Source organism: Camellia sinensis, chromosome 9 (assembly GCF_055761805.1).
Source record: "Camellia sinensis isolate YWXY chromosome 9, ASM5576180v1, whole genome shotgun sequence".
NCBI classification, from domain to species: Eukaryota; Viridiplantae; Streptophyta; class Magnoliopsida; order Ericales; family Theaceae; genus Camellia; species Camellia sinensis.
Genome location: NC_138969.1, coordinates 35,193,026 through 35,218,473, shown reverse-complemented (window position 1 = coordinate 35,218,473; position 25,448 = coordinate 35,193,026). Strand labels below are relative to the sequence as shown.

Here is a 25,448-nt window from a genome sequence, read left to right as displayed (position 1 = left end):
TTTATGTATATATACGTACACGTACAAGCTCGTTTACCGGTGCTGCTGCTTGTCTTGTCTTTGCATCAAAAAATAGAGACGTTAGAGATTCGTACACTGCTACTTCACACGTTGGGCCTTAGTCAGTCACGGTTTATTTTAACTGAAAAAAAAAAAAAAAAAAATTAAAAATTAAAAAGCTAAATTTGGTTTAATTTTTTTTTTAAAAAAAGAAAACTAAATATTAAGGGTTATTTTGGAAAAATAGAAATAAGAAGTTTTTGTTTTTTTTTTTAAGCTTATTTACTTTTTGACTTACACCCAAAACCATTTAGGACGATGCAAAAAAAAGCTATTTTTTTACTTTTTTTTTCAAAATTGTTTTTATATATTGATCTTGTTTGGCGAGGGTAATTTTAGCCTATTTTAGATTAAAATTCACAAAAAGATAAAATATGTTAAAATAGTTAATAAGATAAAATGTCACATAAAATTTATAATCGTTTCACTTTTTCTCTCACAAGCATCGCATTCAACTAAAAAAATCCAACAATCTTTCCAAACATAAAAATTTTAACCTATTAAAATAGTCAAAAACTAAAATAACCTACTAAAATAGCCAACTTTCCAAACAAGGCATTGTTAAATGAATAGACAAAAAGGTAGATTAATCATATTACCCTCATAAAATTATGTAAAATTACAATTTTATCTTAGTTCTCTTTCATACATGGAAGGGTATTTTCATAATTTTGAAAGTTGACTTATTTTCAACTTGCCAAATAATTTTTTGCCAAAATAAACTAAGGCAAAGTTTGACATGATTGAAAAAAGACAAAAAGTCAAAAAGTCACTATCCTATTTAAGTCACATCATCTTTTTTAAGTCATATCACGTCTCTAACACATCACTTTAAACCCAATCCAAACCTAACTCATATTTCATAAAAAGTCAAAAAGTACATTTATTTAGATCATCCCAAACAACTCCTAACTTTTGACTTTTTAAAAATAAGCCAAAAGTCGCCCTTTTTTGGTCTTCCCAAAATAGTCCCAAGTTAAAAAGTAAATCAAAAAAATCAAAAGCACTTGTTATTTTTAGATAGATTTATCTTTTTTGAGGATAGAAATATAGTTTTGAGATTTATTTTTGTCAAATTAATTTTTATTTTTTAAAAAAAAATTCAAAAAATAAGCCAAACCTGACCAAAGTCTCTGATTCAAATTTGTAAGGAAAAATACGGGATGTTGATTAAAAAAATAGTATAATTTATCCCCTTTATATTTGGTGTTTTTTTTTCACTTTGGCCATTGGAATTCGGCATTTCATATTCAATTTTTCTCATTTTACTTCTAAAGTTGACTTTTATTTCAATCTCGTGAAAAAGATTTGTCTTTTTGTCTTTCTGCTTAGATAAGTTCTTATGTTTAAGGCTGCTTGTTATTTGTCTGGACATGGAACTCTATCTTGTATGGTTACTTTTTTTTTTTTTTTTTTTTTTTTCTTTTTTTTGGGTAGATAAGGAAATATACAGATTAACTAATAATAGTTCTAGGGTATGAAACACCCTTTACTTCATCAGAAAGTTGGGATGCAATACAGGTAGGAGTGTTGGTAAAAATTTGCAATCCCTCAGTGACATCAAAGCCTTGATTTGCTAATATGTCAGTGCACTTGTTGGCTTTTCAATAGATGTGCTCTGTCGCTACTACTCCCAATTGCTGCATCAGGTACCTACAATCGGATACAAGATTATTAGAAAAATGCTTGGGATTAGTGCTCCCACTAATTAGGTGGCTGTGGGTCTCGCTATTAATAATGTGATGTTTTAATTTTGGAGTTGTATTTTTTTTTTTTTTTTTACTTTTTTAATACATTAGTGCTATTAGTGGTGATGTTTTTAGTGGGGTGAATCATTGTTGAGATTATTAACGTCTCATTTGACATGTGAATATTTTAATTTAAAAATTAAAAAGTTATGAAAAAAATAAAAAAAATTTAAAATTTATCCAAAAAAATTAAAAAAAATTTCTCTTTATTTTTTAGGGAGATTTACCAATAAATCCCAAAATGTAAACTTATGAACCAATTAGTCCCATTTTTATTCTAGTAAACCGTTTAGTCCCATTTAATTGTGAGGGACGTAATTACCCTCATCTCTAACCGTTGCTCACAGATACACAGACACACACACACAGAGACATACACACACAGATACATACACACACACACAGAGATACACACACACAGATACACACACAGACACACACAGATACATACATACACACACAGATACACACACACACACAAATACACACATACATTACGAGGGGCAGACACACACACACAGATACATACACACACACATCTGCAGATCTGAGACTGAGATCTGAGTCGCCATCATCATCATCACACACACACATGCATCTGCAGATCTGAGACTGAGATCTGAGTCGCCATCATCATCACACACACACACAATCACAGGGAGAGAAGAGAGGTCTCGATCGGTTGAGAGAGGAGAGAAGATGGAGACTGGTTGCGCCGATGGTATCAAGCGGCGGAGTGCGGCCACGGCGGCGTAGAGACGAGAGACAGAGAGCGGCAGAGAAAGATGGGGTCTGAGATGAGAGAGAGAGAGAGATCTGAAATGAGAGATGAGAGGAGTTTTGTTAGATTAAATCTGTGGAAGGGTTTGGAGGGAACGAAATTTGAGAGAGAGAAGCGCGGGTGGGTTGCAGACAGAAGAGGGGAAGAGTTATAATGTGGGAAATGGTGAAGTGATGGTGAAGCCCCACCAGTACATGGAAACAAAATAATAATGGGTAAAATCGTCCATACAGTTACACTAAATATGAAAAATAGGATCAATAAGAAATAAACTTCCCCACTGATAGGACTTATTCGAACAAAAGAATAAAGTTGGGACTAATTGGTTTAATAGTTTGTGAAATGGGATTTATTGGTAAATTTTCCTATTTTTTGCACATATTTTTATAAAAAAATTAAAAAATTATTTTAAATATAATAATTTTTTTTACTTTATATTTTAACTAAAAATTTAAAAAATTACTAAAATAATATGCCCCTAAAGACCTAAGATGATCTGTGTTGGAGGAACTTCTCATTATCATCATGATATGAGCATCCGATTCAACCATGATTCCTCTAAGCCCCAAGGACAGTGCCGAGCCAAGGCCATCCTGAAGAGCTCAGATCGATTGTTGTGGCTATCCCGATTCTCTTATTAAAATCTTTGACCCAATTATTATTTGGTTTCAGTTATGAAAATTCACTTTTTAAAAAATTTTATTTTTTTATTTTTTATATTTTTTGTTTTCACTGAATTTTTTTTAATATTTTAAGTAATTTTTTTTAATTTTTAGACGCACCTAACATAAATATGCTTAAAAAGTATAGTATTTGTGAAAAAAAAATTAAAAAAATTTACTAAATACAAAAAATATTTTTAAAATATGAAAATTCAATATATTTTTCGAATTTTTGTGTATTTATTAATTTTTTAAAATATTTTTTCATAAATATTTTACTATTTAAATACATCTAAGTAAGGTGTGGTACATCTAACAAAGTAAAAAAAATTACTTAAAATTTTAAAAATATTCATTAAAAATTAAAAAGAATACAAAAAACAAAAAAATTCAATTTTTAAAAAACTAAATTCAAAAAATTAAAATTAAACACACTAATTGCTATCTCGAATAATTCCTCCGCCTAGGGTTGCCCTTTGCTTTGCGGCCCCATCCACATTGTGTTTGAATCTGCCCGTCTGGAGGTTTCCATCACATACTGCCGCTCCAAGGCTTGGTTTCCATCTTGTATGGTTACTTTATGCTTTGATGAAGTTCTTTTTCTAGTTTAAAAAAAAGAAAGAGTTTACAATATTCATAATTAATTCCATGATATAGTTTTCTACATTGTGTGGATAAAATTACCTACCAATTGATTTAATGACTGATAAGAGAGTAATGTTATGCCCAAAAAAAAAAAAAAAAAAAAGTTGTATAAAATAATTTGACTACATATTGTGAGTTTATTACTTAAAAACAAAGAATTTATCGAGATAATTGTTTATTGTAAAAATGTGACTTTCATGTAGCAAATTTTGTAAGAATTTTATGTAAAAATAGCTTTTTTTCCCCTAAAATTATTGTGGAGTATTTGATGCATCGTCGGTATAATTCCAAAAAAAAATCAGCAAAAGGAGTTTGAAAATAATAAATAAGTAAATATATATATATATATATTCAGCTTTAGTATATAGTTTGGCTACATTCAAAATAAATTTAGTCTATACATTTTATTTTCTAACCAATTTTCTATTTTCAAATTCTCTAGTATTGTTGTATAATTTCTTTAATTTCTGTAATTAACGTCTTTCTACATTAAATGATTGTATATTTTTCACTTATCCACTTTCATGAAATATGTACAAGTTAACTAACTTTATTATCCTACAACACTCACAGTTTATTATACTAAAAATGAAAAATAATAAATAAATAAATAAAAGAAACTGACCTCAACTTTGGAATCAATCCAATAGATTTCCATCAGAATTAAAGTAAAACAACAAAAGGCCTAATAATCATATGAAAAATCTTAACTTTTTGTTTGGGGAAAAAAAAAAAAACTACAATGCCAAACCCTAAAATTCTAAAACCCCTAACCTTAAAATTCATAAGTTACAAAATTATGATTCTACATTTACCATTGTTTCTCTCTCATAAGGACGGTATACCACATCATATGAAACCAATCGACACTACTCCCTCCATCTCAAAATAATAGTCTCTTTTGCGAAATCTAACTTTTTTTATAGTACAATTATTGCACTTTAAAAAAATTAATTTCCCAAAATTATCCTTTGATAGTATACTTTTTAGGAAATGTCAATTGTTATAATTTTACTTTTTGTGTTATTAATGAATTTAAAAGAAGAGTAAAGTATGAAATTTATATTATTTTAGTTCTTAATTTTTGAAAAGAGACTAATATTTTGAGATAATAAAAAATAAAATAAGAGACTAATGTTTTAGACCGGGGATATGAGATCCACGCGATCTTGTAAGAGAACAATAATAAATGTGGTGATAAATGTGATGTTTCTATTCCCTTTGACAAATTTTGCAAATGAAAACTTTCATTCATTAAAAGCTTTTATATTATTGAAAATACATGTTATTATTGTAAGATAAATTGATAGAGAGATGAAAAATAAATTGTATGTTATTATTGATTGTTGTATTTAATGGTGTGTTGAGCTCTCTCCTTTATAGAGGAGAGGGAGAACAATTACAAACCGAAGGTAGAAGCACAAACCAAACAACATTATTAAAGGTACATTATTAAAGCATACTAATTATTATACTAACCTAATTATTAAAGCAACATTTTACATATTATATTCTAACAGCCCCTCTCAAACTCAAGGAGGATAGGAACCAACCAACTTGAGTTTAGAGAGAGTAACAAAACAGAAAAATAATCTGAAAAATAAAAAATGGATAGGAGACACTGTATGGTCGTGTCAGACCGTTGTAGAAGACTGTATGGTTATGGCAGACCGATGTAGAAGACACGGGCTCGTGTTGGACCGATGTAGAAGACAGTTTATGGGGTCATGTCGGACCGTTGTAGCAGACAATGCTGTGACAGTTGTTGTGACAGTTTACGGAGTCTTGCTGGACCCTTGTAGAAACTAACCGGAATCAATGTCGGGACAGTTTACAGAGTCTTGTCGGACCCATGAAGGAGCTAACTGGAATCAATGTCGGGACAGTTTACAGAGTCTTGTCGGACCCATGAAGGAGCTAACCGGAATCAATGTCGGGACAGTTTACAGAGTCTTGTCGGACCCCTAAAAAGTCGCACCCTCAAAAGGTGTGCCCAATTTTTCAAAAGGCGTGCCATCAAAAGGCGTGCCTAATCCATAAAAAGGCGTGCCATCAAAAGGCGAGCCCAAGTTATAAAAAAATGTGCCGGACATGATGGCGAGGCGCGTCACCACATTGGCTTGCGCGCCCGTTTTGTCGTCTGGCGTCAAGTGGCGCGCGATGCGCGTGTCTGCCTCTTCATCATGGTCTTTATAAATCGAAGCGGAGGCTGAGGCAGAGGCAGAGACAAAAAACTGCTAAAAAACCTCTGAAAAAACTCTTTGTGTTCTGAGAGAGATACTCTGTAAATACTCTGGATCCAACCCTTCTCTGAAAAAAACTCAGCAACCCATAACATGGCCTCGTCTTCCCGTTCAGCTACCCAGAATATGGCCTCTTCGTCCCGTGGTCTGCTCACTCTCTTTCCCGACCTCAACGAGTCAACAAGAGAGATAACTGGTGCAGTGGCCAGTGAACCTCAACCAAGCGCCTCTGGTTTTGCTCCGTTGAACTTTCCGATGTGGTCGGTGGAGCAAAAAATGGCGGTGCAAACTGATATTGAGGCCAATCAGTATACTTTGAAGTCATGTGTGGAGACCATGACGGAAGTCACAAACCTGTCGCACCGGCTGCAGAGTAGGACAAATGAGGTGCAGCAGTTAAACGCCCAACTGGCTCTGCTCCAGCGCATGTATAAGGATGCGCGAGCAGAGATAAGTGTGCTAAAGGCGGAAAATAAGGAGCTGAAGCGGAAGGCCACCTTTATGTTCCAATTTGGAGGGCCGCTATATGCTGCAGTGGAGGAGCATGGAGTAGTGATCGTGCCCAGTGGAGTGGGAAACACGGAGGCAACACCGTCAAGGGCCGCCCATGACGGAGGCAAGAAGAAGAGACCGGTGGCAGAGTAGAGAAGAAAAATCCCGCCTGTGGATGTGGTTGTTTGGGTTTTTTTTTTTTTTTAGTTTTTTTTTTTTTTAATTTTTTTGTGTTTTGTGGTGTAAAATGGTGATCGGGGTTGATCCCCGGCATGAAGAAATGACAAGGGTGTGGAATATTTGTGGTGTTATTTTGTGTTGTTGTGCAAACTCGAATGGGAGGTGTGGTAATGCAGAAAAAGCAACTGGAATGAATGTAGTTTTTTTTTTTGTGTGGTTGGTTTGGTTTTTGTGGAGAAGAAAATAAAATAAAGAGAAAAAAAAAATCAGAAGTGATTTCTGAGGCCTGGTGGGGTAGGATAATATATAAATATATAGATATAAAATAAAATAAAGTAAAAAGCATAGGAGGCTGGGTGTGTTGGGAGCTGTGTGTGTGGGGAGAATGGAATAAAAAAAAAATAAGAGTGGTTTTGTGTTTAAAGAAAAGAAGAGTCGGTGGGCAATATTAAAATAAAAAGAAAGGAAAAGAGTGGGTGTAAAGTGAGAGAGAGAGTCATTGGATGCATGTCTCAATGTGTGCTGTCCGTGTGTATGGTGATGTCCCATGTACCTGTGTGTGTATGGCAGCCTTTTTTTTTTTTTTTTTTGGGTACTCCAACCCTCTGCTGAGAGAGAGAGCTAGAGAGAGGGAGTTGCTGCCATGCATATGTGTGTGTATGCCGAGAGGGAGAGGTGATGGGTGTGTGTGTGAGCTGCTGGGTTTGTGTTAGAGAGAGAAAAGAAAGAGAGAGCTAGTGCATGTCCGTGTGTAGGTGTGCATGGGTGTCTCTTAATGGTTTCTTCTCCCTCTGCCTAAACCCGTGTGTGCATCTGTATGTGTGAGTGCTCCGTCTGTCCTCCCCCGACCCCAAAGAGAAGTGTATGTCTGTGTATCAGTGTGTATGCATCTGCTGGGTGTCCCTCTTTGGTGTGTATGGATCTTGAGAGAGAAGAGTGTGAATGGTGTCTATGTGTGGCTGGTCTATGTTGGGTGTGCTGGGTGTGTTCTGCCATGTGTTGGGTGTGTGATGGGTGTGTCTCGTGAGAGACCCAGCTAGAGAGAGGAAGAGAAGAGAGCTAGTGTATGCATGTATCTGTGTGTGATTAGGGAGAGGATTGAGTTGCGGCTATGTGCAGAGGATTGAAACCAGACGCAAGGAAGGCCGGTGTCGCGACAGAGCTTCGGCAAAGGGACATCGACGTGCAAGCGGCGGCGGCCTCTGGCGACTGAACAGTAGTGCACTTCGGCAGGTTGAAGAAAGGAAATTTCAAGGTATGTGTAGAAAATTCGAGCGGACTAGGTTTTCGTAGGGTCGAGGACTCGCCTGTAGATGAAAATGAAGTCTGCGACGCTAAGGATGTCGAAGCTGGACTTACATAGAAGAGTGTCAACACCCAGAGGCACTTGATTCATTTGTAGTGCTAAGGAGTGTTGTAATCTGCATTTTCGCAGATGGGCTTTACAATGGAGGTGCCCGACAATACGTGGTGGAAGCAGCACAAATCTTGGCATTGAGAGAACCCAAAAATCAAACTGAGAAACCCAACAGATGAGTTCCATGCCCATGGCTAAGCCGGAGATCACGGAGTAACCAGTAATGTTGGTGTGCAGAAGCAAGATGATGGTGCATGGGCTTGAGACATGCCCAGTAGTGAACTCAAGCGTCAATATTGTAGAGCTGTTGTCGATACGACTGTCAACAAGTTCAAAAGGAGAATAGGTTGAGGCACGGCGGACGGTCAAGGCAAGGTTGCCGCCTGCCGGAAGACGAAGAACACCAAGAGTTTAACCTATAGCTCTGATACCATGTAAGATAAATTGATAGAGAGATGAAAAATAAATTGTATGTTATTATTGATTGTTGTATTTAATGGTGTGTTGAGCTCTCTCCTTTATAGAGGAGAGGGAGAACAATTACAAACCGAAAGTAGAAGCACAAACCAAACAACATTATTAAAGGTACATTATTAAAGCATACTAATTATTAGAAAATAGGGTTTTTTTTTTTTAAGATCCCTAATATTATGATTTTATAGCATAAAGGACACTCAATATTTTCATAATGTCTAAAGTTCCTCAACATCAATCCAGAGAAAATTCGATCCAGAGAATTTCTCTGGACACATTACAGAGAAAATTCCAAATTTCTTTGAGTTTTTGTGAATTTCTCTAGACTAGAAGGGAATTTTCATTGACTTTTTGTGAATTTCTCTAGATTGGAAGGTAATTTCTCTGGACTGAGAGAATTTCTCTGGGGCAGTTTATCAAATCAATAGAACAGCAGATTCAACTCTACTTATTTTGTCATAGAGAAAATCTCAACACAGAATTTCTCTAGATTTTTTAGAGAAATTTTGAAAATTTCTCTAACCTTCCCCTAAGCTTCTCACTCTCCAGAGAAATTTTGGAAATTTCTTTGGCCTTCCCTCTCTCCAGAGAAATTCCCCCTTCTATTTACACAACAATCACAGATACAAACCAAAGAAATTTAGTCTATCACAGAGAAATTTACTCAAACTCAGAGAAAATCGCTCTCTAACCCAGAGAAATTCAATGAAATCCAGAGAAAATCCCAGAAAATCTTAAACAACCAGACTGGGAGTCCACCATGAAAGAAATATAGATGAGCAGCATTTTTGGATTTATCAAAACACTAGAGATTTATATCATGTAATACTAAAGAAAGAACAAAAAATCTTGAGGATTGTTCTTCCATCATTTTTCAAAGTTCAAACAAACAACAAAAACTACTTTATGATAAATTCATCCAATATAATTCATGTCGTATGTGTAAATTAAGCTAAAAATGCATGACAGAGAGGGGGGGAGAGAGACAAAAACAACATTAAGCAATATAATCCACTTTCACTCAAACCAGATCCACATATATATATGCCTAACGATTTTGGCGATGGAGGGTGGAAGAGGCGAACTCGAGCGCGAGTGAACCATCGGCAGAACCGTGTGTCCGGTGGAGGTCTGATTTGGTGATGACAGGATAGATCCATCGTGAAATTGATCTAAAGGGAGAGCGCTGGTAGCAGTGTCGATGGCAACAACAGTAGAGGAGACGACAACTATGGCATAGGTGAAGTGATGAGATCGGGGAGAAAGAGAGAGAGAAAGGGAATAGAGAGAGATAGTGGTGGGATTGGAATAACAAAGGCAAATAAGCTTAAGAAGAGAAACAACAATGAACGGGGCTGAATTGGAAGAGAAAGTGATATCGAAGAAGAAGGTTGAGTTTGGGGCTTTGGAGGAATGAAAGAGAGCAGCGAGAGAGAAACACACAGAGCGTGAGATATATATCAAATTTCTCTGTGATAGATGGGAGGGATCTTAGACATCAAAAAATAATATTGTGAATCTCTTCCATTACTAAAAATGAGAGAGGGACTTTAGACTAATTTTCTTTAAAAAATATTAGAAGAGCAAATTAAATTTTCTTAATTTGATAAGAAAATTTCTGTGAGTTACCAACTGTCATTAATAAATAACAAATTATAGAAGTATGTCTATCGATAGACGTATAAAAGTATATGTAAATAAATAAATAAAAATGTGCAGTATAAAATTATGTTAAAGTTTGTGATAATATATATATATATATATATAAGGTGCATTGAGATTGTGACTACTTTGATATTTTATTTTGTAACGATTGACTACACTTGTTAATAAGTTTGAATTACTATACATTTTTATTTTGTTGGATAAATTATAATTACATTTTTTGAGGTTTACTTAAATATGAATTGTCTCATGTAATTTTAAAATTATAAATATTTTTTTGTCAAATTTTTTTATTTAACATAATTAATAGAAAATATTAGAATTGTTAATTGAAATATATTTCTAATATCATTAAAAATTATTGATTTGATAATTTATTAATAAAAGAGTTCATTTGTTATGTGATGGAAAAATTTGTAGGGACAGGATGTAATTTCCAGAATTATAAAGAATAGTTTATATTTTAAACAAATTTTAAGAAATATATTTATAATTTATTATTTTCTTTTAATAAAAGGGAATATCATTAAGGATGTAATATTATTTTTGACTTTGTTAATCAATACACACTTGTTACCATCAAATATATAATTGGACTATGCTGTGTGGTCCAATCATCTATATATTCTAATTGATGGTGGAGATTAATATTTGCTGATTAGCCCACAAAAAATAGTTTAATACATAAGACGATAAGATCATTCATTCCCCTATTGTCTTTTGAAAAGAACCCAAAGGAAGGGTTCTGCCTATTTCATATTTGAGATTAAGATTGGACCATTTAATTTAATTTATGAATTTATTTTGGGTTCTGTTTTGATAATTTAAATCGTTCAATATGTAAAACTCGTCAAATACTATATTTATGTAAAAAATCACGTTGAATCGAATATCAATAGCTATTTGATCGTATCAAATTTGTATAAAAAAATAGATGATGAAAAAATAAATGAATCAAATAGCTATCGATATTCGATTAAAGTGATTTTTTTGTGGGGATATAATAGTCAAAAGTTTTACATATTGAACGGTTCAAATTATCAAAATAGAATCCAAAAATAGATCTATGGACCTGAAAGGTCCAATCTTGATCAAACATGAAAAAAGCTGGACAAAAAACAAAATACCCATCACTTTCTACTTTTTCTTTCTCTCCTTTTAAGGTAGAAAAATTATGAATTTGTAAAGATAGAAACTTCTTATATTTTAACCCATATTTCAATTCCTTTTCTTTTCTTCATATATATATATATATATATATTTTTTTTTGCATTTATATATAAGTTTTAATTTATGAACTTATCATTCATTAAGTTCTAACTAAAATTTTTTATATATTTAAGTCTTATCAAATTTTTAATAGTTAGAATTGCCTTTCAAACAATGATTATTTATCATTTATGATTATTTATAAAAGAATATGATGATTTGACATTTATTTTGATTTTTTAAACTTTAAAATATCAATTTTCAATTTGAAAAAATTAAAAAAAATATATGTGCAAAAAAAAAACAAAAAATCGAATTATTTTTTGTATAAAATTAAAAATTTTGTATCTATACATATGATAGAATATTGATGTGCAAAACTGGAAAAAAAAATAAAAATTAAATTTTAAAAATGAAAAACTGATAATGTTCTTAGTTTTAAAATTAGAAATCATTGTTAATGTTTTCGGTTTTATTAGATAGTTGAATCAAACCAATAAGTAAAAGGGCAAAAACGTTTAATCTCATGCTCTGTTTTTTCATCAGTTAGTGAAACAATTATCTAAAATATTACTATACAAAAATTGATAATTTTCTTTGTTTTAAAAACTGATAAAAACTAATAATATTCTCAATTTTACTAAATAGGACTTACTGGTTCAAAAAGTCTTAAATAGGATCTAAACTATCATAACATTTATAAATAAAACTTTTAGGTAATTAATTTTTTTTTAATAGTAATATTACATGTACAGAAACGTGCAAAGAAAAGTATAAAAAATAAATAAATGGTCTAAATTCACTTTAAACGTAATCTTCATCAATTTCAAGAAAAAAAAAAGTAATATTATACATAAAGGTCATGTTTGATTCACAATACTAATAGTGATATTAATAATCCTATCAAATTAGTGTGGTATTAACTATCCCATCCCTACCACATTACTAATAATCCTACAAATTTATTGGATTAATTATCCATTGGATTAATAGTCCTAAACCAAAATGTCAAAACAAACATAGGATGATTGGGCCCACGGATTAATAATCCTAATCCCATACTTTAATCCTTCCAATCAAACATGCTCAAATAGATTTCTCACTAAATTTTCTTATCATTAGATAAAAAGAAAATTCACATTAATAAATTCGTGTGGGACTCGTGTCTTGTGTCTAAGGAGTAAGAAAATCAAATAAGAAATATTTTTATGTATACCATTTTTCATTTCAAAATAAATCTATACCATATGTTAATTTTTTAAGACTGTTATATATCACTAGATTATTTTTCCAAAAATTTTCCCATTACCAGATTATTTTTCCAAAAGTTTTCACATGTAATTGTCAATAGTACATTGAAAACTTACATTAGTTGTGATAAGTGTAACATTGTTATTTTAAATATGGTAAGTCTTATTAATAATGCTAGGATGATCATGCCCTTTTACCATGTTTTATATGTTGCCTAGTGTGACACCCGCTCGTTGAATATAATAGATCCCATATGCACCAATGCTATAAAATTCAACCCTCCCAAAAAAAATCCAAAATTTTACCTAGAATTTGAATTGTGTGGAATCAACCCATAACACATTATGCTGTGTTTGATTGGAGGATTTGTAGAGAGATTTGGAAAGAAAAATTAAAAAAGTTTGTGAAATGTGAATAAAACATGTCTATATTTCACATAGTTTCACACACTTTTTCCCTTTTTCTTTCCAAATCCCTCCTTAAATCCTCAAACTAAACACAATATTAAAGTTTTATTCTGGCAATTCACCTACTTTTTAAGTAAATTCATGTCATAGTTTCTTGAATTATATCATTTATGATAGATCTCATTAATATTCAACGAATATAAGTGTGTCAGAGAATGTGGTATGCAATATATTGTAAAAGAAAGTGGTTATTAAGCATTACTTTGATTGCATTTGATACCTGTAACATAAATTGATGAAATAAATTCAGTGACAAGTAACACTTCTTTTAATTTTTTGTAATTTTATTTTTGGGTACGATGTCAATAAATCCACTTTTGTTCAAACAATATGAACAAAATACAAATTTTTATTAGAGTCAAAGTGTTTTTAATATCTAGTTCAATATTTTAGATCAATCAAAATTTGTAAAAGCATTACTATTTAAAATAAAAAATATTAGACTTTATTTTTAAATTCAGTGATATGACAATCAATTAAAATATTTAATTAGTGTGAAAAAATTTATTTTAGCTCTCTATTTAAACTCCGTTTGGCATGCCCATTTAGTCAAATTTAGTCATATATGACAAAATTAACTATTTTAATTAAATAGGACAAAATCTTACCTCCAAACCTAACTTTAATTTTTAAAAAACAATAGTGCTGGGACTTTCAATGGGGGTGACCCCAGCGTCCCCACCTCCACGTGGGACTCTCTGATTACCAAGGATCCTCTAGAGTGTTTTTTTCCTAAAGTTTTCTAAAGTGGTGTATTATGTGGTTGAGATTTAATGTTGAAAAATTGATATGACTTGTCATTAAATCTCAACCACATAATGCACCACTCTAAAAAATTTTAGAGAAAAAAAAACTCTAAAAAATCCTTACTCCTCTCTGATGGCAAGACGGCGACGAAAAAAAAAAAATCAGCCAATGAAAGCAAACACAGTGCACAGAAACAAGGGAGAATAACGGTAACATATGGTTTGGAAGTTCCTTAAAGGGCAATTTGGGAATACCAAAATTTTAACGGAACTGTTTCTTAAAAAAAAGAAAACAAAAAAGCACAGTGATTAAAACGGTGAAAGACCTGAGTGGCTTTCAAGTGCATCCTCTCTGTCTTTCTTTCTCTACCTCCCTCGGTTCTAATCTTGACTTCTCTCTCTCTCTCTCTCTCTCTCATTCCTTTTTTCTCACTCACTGTCTCTGTCTTGTGCTTGCTCATCCATCAACTTTTTCCTGCTTTTCACCATTTCTTGATTCTTCAGCTTTATTTGCCTCTCTCCCTCTCTCTCTCTCTCTCTCTCTCTCATTGATTCGCTCAAATTCCATCACATTCAACGACCAAAACCCAAAACTCTCTCTCACTCTCTGGATTGATTCAGTTGATAACCCATTTGGAGATTTTGAGTAAAGAGCTGAGTTTTCAAGTGGGTATCAGCAATGGCGGCACCACCAAAACCAGAGGAGATAATACATCCTCCAATGGACCAACTTCAAGGCCTAGAGTACTGTATTGATTCAAACCCTTCTTGGGGTATGTAAATTTTAAGTTTTATCTCGAACCCATCATTTCTTCAGTCTCTGGTTGGTTTGTTTCTTGATGGGTTTGTTTTGAGTTTTTGCTCATTTCTGTCAATTTTTCCATTTGAAAACAGCGGAGGCAATAGCTCTGGGATTCCAGCACTACATCTTGGCATTAGGGACTGCTGTGATGATTCCTACATTTCTTGTCCCATTGATGGGTGGAACTGATGTGAGCCAATTCTCAACAAAAAAACAAAAAAGACCCAATTGTCTCTTCTGTTTATTTTCTGATTTTGTCTGTATCTGATCTCTCATTCAATCTTCAGTTGTTTGTTTGTTTATTTATTTATTTATAGAAAATGCTTGCGAGTGCATCTGGTACACTGATTAGTTTCGGGATGAATGTGAAAAGTGTCTTGACAATAGGTGAAAAAATTGTTTAGTTTCGGGATGAATGTGAAAAGTGCTTTGAAAATAGGTGAAAAAATGTTACATGGGTATTGTTTAATGTTAGGAGATGTGTAAAATTATTTTGGAATGGTGAAAAGATTAAAAAAGAAGTTTAAATTGAGTGAAAAGTGCTATGAACTTGATAAAAAATGTCATAAGTTCTAAATTTTATTTTGTTTTGTTTTTGTTGTCATTTTCTTGTGATCGGGTACTTGTTGGCGAGACCCTTATTAATTTATTTCTTCAATTAAGTATATATATGCTGATTTTCTTCCATTCATGAATTTTGTGAATCCTGTAGATTATAAAAGTTTCAACTTGTTCTTCAAAGTGTAATCTGTTAAGTTAATTCTCAATAGATAAATGATGAATCTTACAAAGCATATACCTATATAAAAAAGTGAGACCCATAAAGAAGAAGACTGAAGAATCAAAATTTGGAATTTTCTGAGAGAACTATGAATTCTATTTGATACTAACATGTGTTTTTGTAATTTTGATGCATGGGTCAGAATGATAAAGTGAGGGTAGTTCAGACTCTGCTTTTTGTTGAAGGAATCAATACATTACTACAAACACTATTTGGGACCCGATTGCCGGCTGTGATTGGAGGATCATGGGCATTCATCGTCCCTATTATTTCCATCATCCATGACTCTTCCTTGGCACAGATTGAAGACCCGCATTCGGTAAGTATATATCATTTCACATTTCACATTTTCAATTTTATTTTTTATTTTATTTTTTATTTTTTTTCTGGTGCAAATTTTTTATTTAACAAAGTTTAATTGCATTCTGAATGTATAAGTCAGTGTAGTAGATTCAAGCTTGATAATTGAACATGAAGAGTTGGCAATGACAATGTGATCATATGTGTCACTTCTATTAGTATCACTTGATCCTTGGTTAGAATACATTATATTCGGAAACATATTTAAAAATCTTATCATCAAGGTGATACTTTCTTAAATAGGTACCTAAATGACTTTCTTTTTTTATAAAAATGACGTTGTGGTAAGAAAAGTAGAAAAATGGGAATTCGATGGTTATGGGATTAAAATTGTTCTTAATTAATCCTAAATGCAAAAATTTATGATCTTTGTTTCTACTTCCAGAGATTTCTCAATACTATGAGAGCAATACAAGGTGCTCTAATAGTATCATCGAGCATGCAGATTATACTGGGATACAGTCAATTGTGGGCTATTTGTTCAAGGTACAACTTCAACATCAAAAACAATTATAGTTTCATAATTGAGAAGTAAACTTAATTATTTTTCACTTTGAAGATAACATGTGAACATTATATTATATAACTTCAGGTTTTTCAGCCCACTTGGAATGGTTCCGGTAATATCATTAGTGGGTTTCGGTCTATTTGATAGAGGCTTTCCAGTGGTATTGTAAAAATTTTCCAATTACAAAACAACTCAACTACTGTTTTTTTTCCTTTCCCTAACTCATACCATTTACTCTAATTCTACTAACTTTTTACAGGTTGGAAGGTGCGTGGAAATCGGCATTCCTATGCTGATTTTGTTTGTTGCCTTCTCCCAGGTGTTTTTATTAATCTGTGATTTAAGTTTAAAAAAATATGCGTTTAATCTTTCAATGAATAATAAATTTCAGTAATTAAGCATTTCAAGCATAAACAAATGTGAAGTAGCTTGAAGTAGCATAAACAAATATGTTGCTTAAATTAGGTTTGATTATAAAATTGTGGTATTGCTTAAATTTTATTGTATAAACGACATAATAGGAAGAAAGCAAGTGTAATTGTTGGGCTTGTTTTGTTTGACAGTATTTGAAACATTTCCAAACAAGACAACTGCCTATATTGGAGCGGTTTGCGCTTCTGATATCAGTCGCATTTATCTGGGCATATGCACACCTTCTGACAGCCAGTGGTGCATATAAACATCGGCCAGAGTTGACCCAAATTAATTGTCGGACTGATAGAGCCAATCTCATCTCTTCTGCACCATGGTAGGTAACAATATTTTGCTCATATATCATTGTTTCATGACTAAGAATTAAAAGTATAGAATAATTTAGGGGATTGAAAATTTTAATGTTGTATTGTTCTTTGAATTTTATTACTATGCAGGATAAAAATCCCATACCCACTACAATGGGGGGCGCCTACTTTTAACGCTGGTCATGCTTTTGGGATGATGGCTGCTGTATTAGTCTCCATGATTGAGGTAATTTTTTACAGATAAAAAAATCAATCAAGTATATTTTTATCAGTGATTAACACAAATATTCATATTGACAGTCAACTGGAGCGTTTAAGGCTGCATCTCGTCTAGCAAGTGCCACGCCACCTCCTGCTCATGTTCTTAGCCGTGGTATTGGTTGGCAGGTCTGCAAACTACTACACAAATTTTGAAATTTGGTGAAATAAAAAATAATTTGGTATTTGGTAAAAAGAAAAATAATTAACTCGTAATCCATGTTGCAATATATTGACACGAAACTTCATCATATAGGGAATTGGGATTCTTTTCAATGGACTTTTTGGGACAGTTACCGGATCTACAGTTTCTGTGTAAGTACTAACAAAGACTCTTCCGTTCAATCCTCTGCTCTTGAACACTGTTCTTGTTGGAAATGGATGTTAACAACTTTATTTTGAAAAAACCAGAGAAAATGTAGGTCTTCTTGGAACCACTCGTGTTGGAAGCCGCAGGGTTGTACAAATTTCAGCTGGTTTCATGATCTTCTTCTCGATATTAGGAAAATTTGGAGCTTTGTTTGCATCGATTCCATTTACTATCTTCGCTGCTGTATACTGTGTTTTTTTCGGTCTTGTTGGTGATTATCTTAATTTAACTCCAGTATCTTCTGTACTTTACAGTTTCGTCTTCCTTATCTATATGTGATTGTTAATCTACTGGTGTTTTCTCAGCTTCTATTGGGCTGTCTTTCCTGCAATTCACAAACATGAACTCGATGAGGAATCTTTTCATCACCGGTGTTGCCATGTTCCTTGGTTTGTCGATTCCCGAGTACTTTAGGGAATACACTGCAGGGGCTCTTCATGGTCCTGCTCATACCAAGGCTGGATGGGTAAGTTTTCATTTGTACTTGTATAAGCAATCATTTTTTATCATATCCTACTAGCAAATGTTTTTGTACATAGCTGTTGCCAACTTCCTTGGCGCATCTCATTTGTACTCTTCTGTTTTTGTTTTCTTTTTCATATTTTTTGGAAACTGAAAACATAAACTTGTTTGGTATGTTATTTTCTGTTTGTATTTTTAGAAACAAAAAAAAGGTGTTTTCACTTATTTTAAAAATAAAATAAACTCCGGTGATCTTCAATGACCTCTGGCCACCATCCTGCAATCGTCCAACCACACGCCACACCAACCCACCACTTTTAGCAACTCACCAAACAAGTTTTTTTACACCAAGCAAGTTTTTTGTTTTTGTTTTCTACAAAAAAAATAAAAAATAAAACATAAAAAAATATGAAGTTGTTTATGTAAATAGAAAAAAGAAAACTGATAACATTTTCAAACGACAATGTTTGTGGTACCACGTGACAACATTTTTGTTTCCATTTTCGGAGTACTTTTTTTGAGTACCTAGTATTGTTGTTTATATATTTGTGTTAGTACCCAAAACAAATTCCTACCTTAGATATACAATCGCATGATCTATAATTGTTGACATCACTTTCATGCTAATGTTTTGCAGTTCAATGATTTCCTAAATACCATCTTCCTATCCTCCCCAACTGTTGCATTGATTGTCGCCGTTTTCCTCGACAACACGCTTGAATACAAGGACAGTGCCAGAGACAGGGGAATGCCTTGGTGGGCCAAATTCAGGACATTCAAAGGAGACAGCCGGAATGAGGAGTTTTACCTCCTCCCTTTTAATCTCAACCGTTTCTTCCCTCCGTCTTAGTGTGTTAATGTTGGCGGAGACAAAATGTAAGTTCAAAATCATCATTCATTTCAGAGTGAGAGTTGGAATGGAGAGAGAGAGCGCTAGAGGAAAATCATCATTCAATTGGACTTATGATGATAAAAATCCCTCACAAAGAAGAGTGTGAGATGGAGATACATGCATTTTGACTCAAATAGTGAATGATGTCTTCGCTTTCTTTGTCACCACTTTTTGTTTTTTCCATTTTTACTATTCGTTAATTCTACATAATTTCAATCGAGTTATTATAGTTATTCAACGCATCCAATTCATTTATTTAGTTAAAACTTGTAACAAATGAGAAACAACTCAAAAAAATAAAAATAAAGAATCAACTACTCATGCTTATGGTTTATGGACAATAGCATGATTCAAAATTTTGCCATGTTGAATGCAATGATTTTCTGAGGTATTATTTACTGAATACAAAAGAATATGAGAAGGAAGATTAGAAATCAAAACACTAATGTGCTATTTACACATGCATTCTGGACACCTTGGTTGTCGATAAATGCTTTTTCCATAGCCCCTCATGTCTACATTTTGGCCTTTCTCTATCATCGTCCTTGTTCTCTTTTCGAAAGTGTCCCATGACATGGTGCTATTCTTGGACAAAATTGCTGCGAGCCACTTCTTGCTAGGCCTCAAGTTGGGAGCACGACCACCACCATAATAAGTTCTGAAACCCGACACTAGGGATGATAGTTGGCTCCCTGAGTCTGTTATGGCAAATACATTAGCGGTGGCACAGGCGATGAAGTCCAGTGCTGCTAGCTGCATCCACAATGATCTTCTTGTCATTAGTTTTTTGGTCTAAAAACTGATAATAAAAATCAATAGCGCTTAGTCACTTGTTTGGTTGAGTTTTCAAATTCTGTGAACATGGTGCTTCCAAACATAAAGACCTAACCCTGCTTGGGAAGTAGGCTTTTTTGGTTTTTTTTGGCTAAAATAGACAATAAAAACAAAATATCATTTCATTTTTTCTCCCACAACTATCAAATCAACTACTAAAAAAAAAAAGAGTCAACTATCATCCCAAACAGAACTTTACTAGCTAGGTTAAAATAGCCAAAAAGCCAACTAAAATAGCCAAGTTCCCAAACGGCTAATAGTTTTTGAATGTCTAATTTTAACTTGATTCCTAATGATAAATAATAGTTTGCTCAATCCTAAAATTGGCCTAGAAGGAATAATTAGGAGTTTAAGAATGTCAATTCATTGTCACATTATATGCATTCAAAGGAATATTGGCAAGAAAAAAAAAATGATCAAAGATGATTTACTATGATATAGCAAGCATCAAGCTAATTTTTGTTTACCTGAGAAGAAAAATTCCTAAATGGTGCAAGTTCGCTTGGTGAGAGAAGATCTTCCTTTGTAACCAAATTGGGATACAGACTAGTTAGGGGACTCATCCTGGACCGTCCCCCATATATCCGAGACCCAGCAAGATAGATGAACGTTCCATGCTTAAAACCGAGAGCAGCAAGAACAAGTGCTGCCTCTTCCGGCGTCAATGGACATCTACCCAACTTTCTTAATTCTGTTGGAGAAACAGGACTGCATCCACCATCTCAACATGATTAGTATAAAAAAAAACAAAAAAAAAAAAAACACCAAGATAACTAAGTAAAGTGCATACGTTGAGTTCTTCAAGCGGTCAATTAGAAGCGGAAAATGGGATTCTCTGTAAGCTTGGAGTTCCTTTCTCTCGTCTTCTCCACCTCCAAATTCACATTGAGAGTAGGCGACCATGTCAACTTCGAATCTCAAGTGCAAAGCAATATATTTGGATGGTCCACTAACAAGATCCTTCCCTTCCAAGGGAATATTTGAGATGAAGTTTCCAAGGAGTTGCTTGTCCAGCATACTCCGAGCAGCATCATTGTTTCTTATCCTCTTGATCAATAGTGAACCGGCATGTTTAATTTTGGGCACGAACTTTAGAGAGTGGAAGTTACATTTGCATCTTAATCTCTGCAATGAATTCATAAATATATTAGGGACTACCAACCTTTAATAACCAACTTTTATAGGCTTCTTTTTTTTTAATTATAAATTTTGTTTTTTTTTTTTGTCTTTAGTGAACTTTTTTTGAATTTTTTACATTTCAGTGTCATCTAATCTAGACAAACCTAAATAGTAAAAAAGTTGACATGTGTAATTTTTAAACAGAGTTCACTAAAGACAAAATCGAGTCAGCTTCTAAGTTGGTGTCACATGATCACAGGACTGATACAGGATTACCAACCTGTAGTTCAAATGGCAATGGATCAAAACCAAGTCGATTTCCATATCCAAGGAAGTGAACAACTCCATTCTTCAATAGGAGAGGAAGTACAGTTTTAAGGTAATCAGCAGGTGTAGCCTCCTTCGGAATATCAGCATCTGTAATCTGACTACCAATTGCTTTGAAGTCCAGTGATTTCAAATGAGACGGGAGCTCCTTTACAATATTTATGTCATCCTTCAAGCTATTCATGAAATGCTCTTCTTGATAGATATCACCAAACTGGCTGCATGCTCAACAAATAAGAAACAGTAAATCTTTTAGGGTCCTATGAAATTCAAAATTAAAAAAAAAAAAATGAAAATAACCTTTGCTAATGCTACTAAATTAAGCCGCTGAAAAAAGAAGCCAAAACTAATTTGCAGTCGAAAGATACACTATGGATATAATATTGGACCTGGGATCCTTCCATACATTGCTGTAAAGAAATTTGGGAATAACTAATGTAGCATTAAGTAGAGATGCAACAGCAACTGCATTGCATACCTGCAGATAAAAAAGATTAACTAGATTAGTTGTGTTTATAAAAGAGATGGCTCAAAAAATAGCCAAGGGAGGCTCAAAGAATGTCAGACAGCATATTAATTCATGGCAAACAATGAATTCTTTAGGTTGTGTTTGGATCTCGGATTTATGGATGTAAAGGAAAACAGAAGGAAAAGTGAATGATACAATTGCAGCTTATTCACTTTTCCCTTCCCTTCCTTTTCCTTTCCCTCCACAAATTTCACTTTTTCCTTCCCTTTTTCTTTCCTTCTACAAATTCAAGATCCAAAAACAACCTTGAATTGAAGAATGTTACAATTGTTGAACTATCTAAATTTTCCATCTGACATGAAATGTCTTTGAATTTTCAATTTTCCTATTTACAGAATCTTGCTACATCCGATATAAGAAACAGAGGAATCACTGTTATGAAGGAATTACCAACTGTAAGTAGAATTATCAAGCTTTCTTTAATGTCAACTAGGCTGTTCAGGGTGAATGAAATATAGCAAAAGCATTGCACTCAGTTGATTGTAATTAGATTACAGAAGTTTTCCTAAGTCTGTGTTTGTATCTATGATTTGAGTAGGAATTTGTAAGGAAAAGGAAAGGAAATGTGACAAAAATTTAGCTTCTATTTCATTCACTTCTTCCTTCCTATTTCCTTTCCCTCTGCAAATCCTTGATCCAAGCACAACATAAAAGATGAATATGTGAAAATCCAGCTTAGAAACTTACAGCAACTCGCTGTTGATTTAGACCACCATTTGCGCTGACCAATATAAAACCGACGCTCTTCTTGGTTTTACCTGCCCCAACAACTTCAACTAATTACAGTGCAGTTCACAGTTAATCATCTATGCCACCATTTTCAGTTATGTGACAGTTATAAGTAGAATAGAATAATTGAAAGTACTCATGCATCAACAAGGTTCGGTAAAATCCAAGAATACCTAGATTTGTTCGACTCTTTCTATTTGCACATGGTCTCCAGAGAGATGCCTGATGATTTTGTTCCTCCCAGAAATTTGATGAATCTTGCCGAAACTCCTTCTGTAGCGGAATGGTTTTGGTTAGTAACACTGAAAACACACACGCTCACACAAAGTGTCTATGAATGGATTGAACTGAGATAGTAATTAAACCTCTGCAAGAGCACTAGAAGCCAAATTCATAAGTCGGTCATACATCTGTACTGGTTTGTTTCCTTCATTAACAAAAGAAGTCCTAACCTCCTTCAGAAACACAAGCAACAAAAGTAACATTAGTTAGTTAGTATGGTCAATGATATATTTGAAGTAAAGCAACCATGCCCAAGAACCTCTTTAGATTATGACATTAGAACCAACAATTTATGGGTTTCATTCAGAAAAAAGTTCAAACACGAAATCAAATTAACACTATACAGATAGAACCAATACTGATTGTGTACAAATGCAGGGTAATCAAATCATGATAATCCAGGAAAAAATAAATTGAATGGTGGCCCTAAATTAGCAATGAAAAAAAAGAAATTAAAACCATAGACATACAGCATTCGTAAGGTTTGCTAGAATGACAGCTGATGGCTTAACTAATTGTATCAGAGTTGAAAATCTTCTAACTGCTTAACACGACAATGGTGAAAAAATCAAAAAGCTCAATGACCTAATTCCATTTCTCACATTTTGTGATTGAATCATATTTTTCAACTAAACATGAGCATGAATCCCATTTTCAAGTCTTTTCCTCCTTTTGTAAAAATAAAACTTGGTAGAGAACAACTTGAGGAACTGAACAGAACAACAGCAAATTTCAGCTATAAGCACTAATAAGCATATATTATGATCACAATATAGAGAACAAACATAGGAAGAATGAATTCTGTTATGAATATTGTCTTACACCCAGATAGGTTATTTCAAATTCAGACTTCTTTAGGCTGTGTTTGGATTTCTTGAGGGAAAAGAAAATTAAAGATTGCTTCTACTGCATTTCTCGTTTTCCTCCATAAACCCAAGATACAAACACAGACTAACTAATTGGCCAAGAGTCTACTACTCACATCTACAGCTTTTCAAGAACAGAACATAGAAAAATGCTCTTTTAAGTATCCTCCACAGAACACTGAACGAAGTCATACCTTTGGCTTGATTGATTTTCTCAAAGGTAAACTATTTGCGTGATCAAGAACAGAGACCACGAGGGAGTCCAAGAGGAAAAGAAAAACCATCAACCCAACAGTAAGAACCATTGATTGGAGGTGATTCCGAAACCATATATGCCTTTTCACACCACAGACACCCTTGCATGCACTCAATTTTGTAGGGACATTCCTCAACCCATGAAGCAAAGCATCTTTGTCCCATTTATAATCGACACTGCTCACTCTCCTCCCTACGAAAGCATCACCGCCTTGTTGGGTTTCCAAAGATCTACTCTGAGAGTCCTTTGCTCCAAATGATACCCCGAAATTCGTGTACTCGGGGCGTGGACTTCTCAAAGACCCTTGCTTCCCCATTAAACCATTTCAAGAATAGCTCTTGATTAGAGCTTTCAAGTACTCAAAATTGTCTCAACTCAACAACACCATTCCTTCGATGATCACACCAATACATAAAAAATTATTAACTGACGTGTATTTCTATGTATCTAGCCACCCATCATCAGCAATTCCTAGGTAAACTCTCTCTATCCCCAAAATACAAAGCTTTTAACTCCCCATTCAACAAACCCACCAACCAATTACCTGATTTACAGAAGAAAATTTTGTTGGGTCTCAAAGAATTGATGATTTGGATGAGATGGAAACATCTGAGTATGAATTGGAAGTGAAGTTAAAGAAGTTGGTGACAATGATATATATGAAAAACATATATATAGGTTTGAGTGAAGGATAAGCAATGTATGAGAACTCAAATTACAGTTTAAAAAGCTGACCTTGAATACACTAATATACAGGAGAAGAATCACATCTGCAAAAACTACTTGTCACCAAACAGAGAGAGAGAAAGAGAGAGAGAGCATTGGTGGGATTGATCTTTCTCTGGTTTTTTCATTGTTGAATTGAAAATTTTTAGGGTGCTGAGAAAGAGAATAGAAAATTCTGAGAATTTGACATGAGGAGAAGTGTGTGGAAGTGTTTGTGTGTAGAGAAAGTAACACAGAGAGAGAGAGAGAGAGAGGACTGTGACATTGGGTAGTTGGGGGGGCCTTCTAACTAACGCCTAACCGTTGAGCTCTCTCTCTCCGGAAATGGTGTATCCTTCTCTCTCATAGGTAATGGAGAAATTTTAATTGAGGAGTGTCCTAAATTATTTTTCATTAAATTTTAAACAAATGTATTTTTTTTTAAGAATGTCAAAAAAATATAATTATTTAGGCTTTATAAATTAATGTGTTCATGGTACTTCAGCAATATCAATAAAATCTTTTATTTTTATCTAATTGATTCAGCTAATGTATATTTTAATAATATTCTTTATAATTAATCATTCGAAGTAATTTAATTAACTTTCAAAAGAAATACTATGTTATATATACACGAAGTTTTCATGG

General features: G+C 33.5%; 2 protein-coding genes across 3 annotated transcripts; one reads left to right on the top strand and one right to left on the bottom strand.

The window, feature by feature from the left end:
* The first annotated feature begins 14,319 nt into the window (after positions 1-14,319).
* LOC114263861 (Xanthine/uracil permease family protein) lies at positions 14,320-19,386 on the top strand. The gene is made up of 13 exons (XM_082886550.1): positions 14,320-14,753; positions 14,875-14,972; positions 15,706-15,882; positions 16,309-16,409; positions 16,516-16,591; positions 16,691-16,750; positions 16,995-17,179; positions 17,301-17,397; positions 17,472-17,558; positions 17,686-17,744; positions 17,841-18,010; positions 18,105-18,265; positions 18,899-19,386. The coding sequence occupies exons 1-13, from the start codon at positions 14,660-14,662 to the stop codon at positions 19,109-19,111; spliced, it is 1,578 nt and encodes a 525-aa protein (XP_082742676.1). The 5' UTR covers positions 14,320-14,659; the 3' UTR covers positions 19,112-19,386.
* Positions 19,387-19,483: 97 nt separating this feature from the next.
* Positions 19,484-25,191, bottom strand: LOC114263860 (O-fucosyltransferase family protein). Of its 2 annotated transcripts, none has more exons than XM_028204442.2 (9): positions 24,034-25,191; positions 23,057-23,146; positions 22,865-22,964; positions 22,650-22,720; positions 21,823-21,911; positions 21,387-21,651; positions 20,778-21,112; positions 20,455-20,695; positions 19,484-19,906 (listed from the first exon to the last, which is right to left on the bottom strand). In XM_028204442.2, exons 1-9 carry the CDS (start codon positions 24,409-24,411, stop codon positions 19,604-19,606), a joined length of 1,872 nt encoding a protein of 623 aa, XP_028060243.2. In that variant the 5' UTR covers positions 24,412-25,191; the 3' UTR covers positions 19,484-19,603. The 2 variants fall into 2 exon arrangements, with proteins under 2 accessions (XP_028060243.2, XP_028060242.2); XM_028204441.2 differs by having other exon boundaries at positions 22,650-22,738; positions 24,034-24,977.
* Positions 25,192-25,448: the final 257 nt, after the last annotated feature.

What these genes read in the sequence shown, in the direction of transcription:
- LOC114263861 (XM_082886550.1), top strand. Translation starts at nt 14,660, where the DNA reads ATGGCGGCACCACCAAAACCAGAGGAGATAATACATCCTCCAATGGAC. An exon ending in CTCATCTCTTCTGCACCATG is followed by an intron (nt 17,180 to 17,300) that starts GTAGGTAACAAT and finishes ATTACTATGCAG; the next exon opens with GATAAAAATCCCATACCCAC. An exon ending in GCCGTGGTATTGGTTGGCAG is followed by an intron (nt 17,559 to 17,685) that starts GTCTGCAAACTA and finishes TTCATCATATAG; the next exon opens with GGAATTGGGATTCTTTTCAA.
- LOC114263860 (XM_028204441.2), bottom strand. Translation starts at nt 24,411, where the DNA reads ATGGGGAAGCAAGGGTCTTTGAGAAGTCCACGCCCCGAGTACACGAAT. An exon ending in CTTCTAGTGCTCTTGCAGAG is followed by an intron (nt 22,965 to 23,056) that starts GTTTAATTACTA and finishes ATTCCGCTACAG; the next exon opens with AAGGAGTTTCGGCAAGATTC. An exon ending in TTAGGAATTTTTCTTCTCAG is followed by an intron (nt 19,907 to 20,454) that starts GTAAACAAAAAT and finishes TTGTGGATGCAG; the next exon opens with CTAGCAGCACTGGACTTCAT.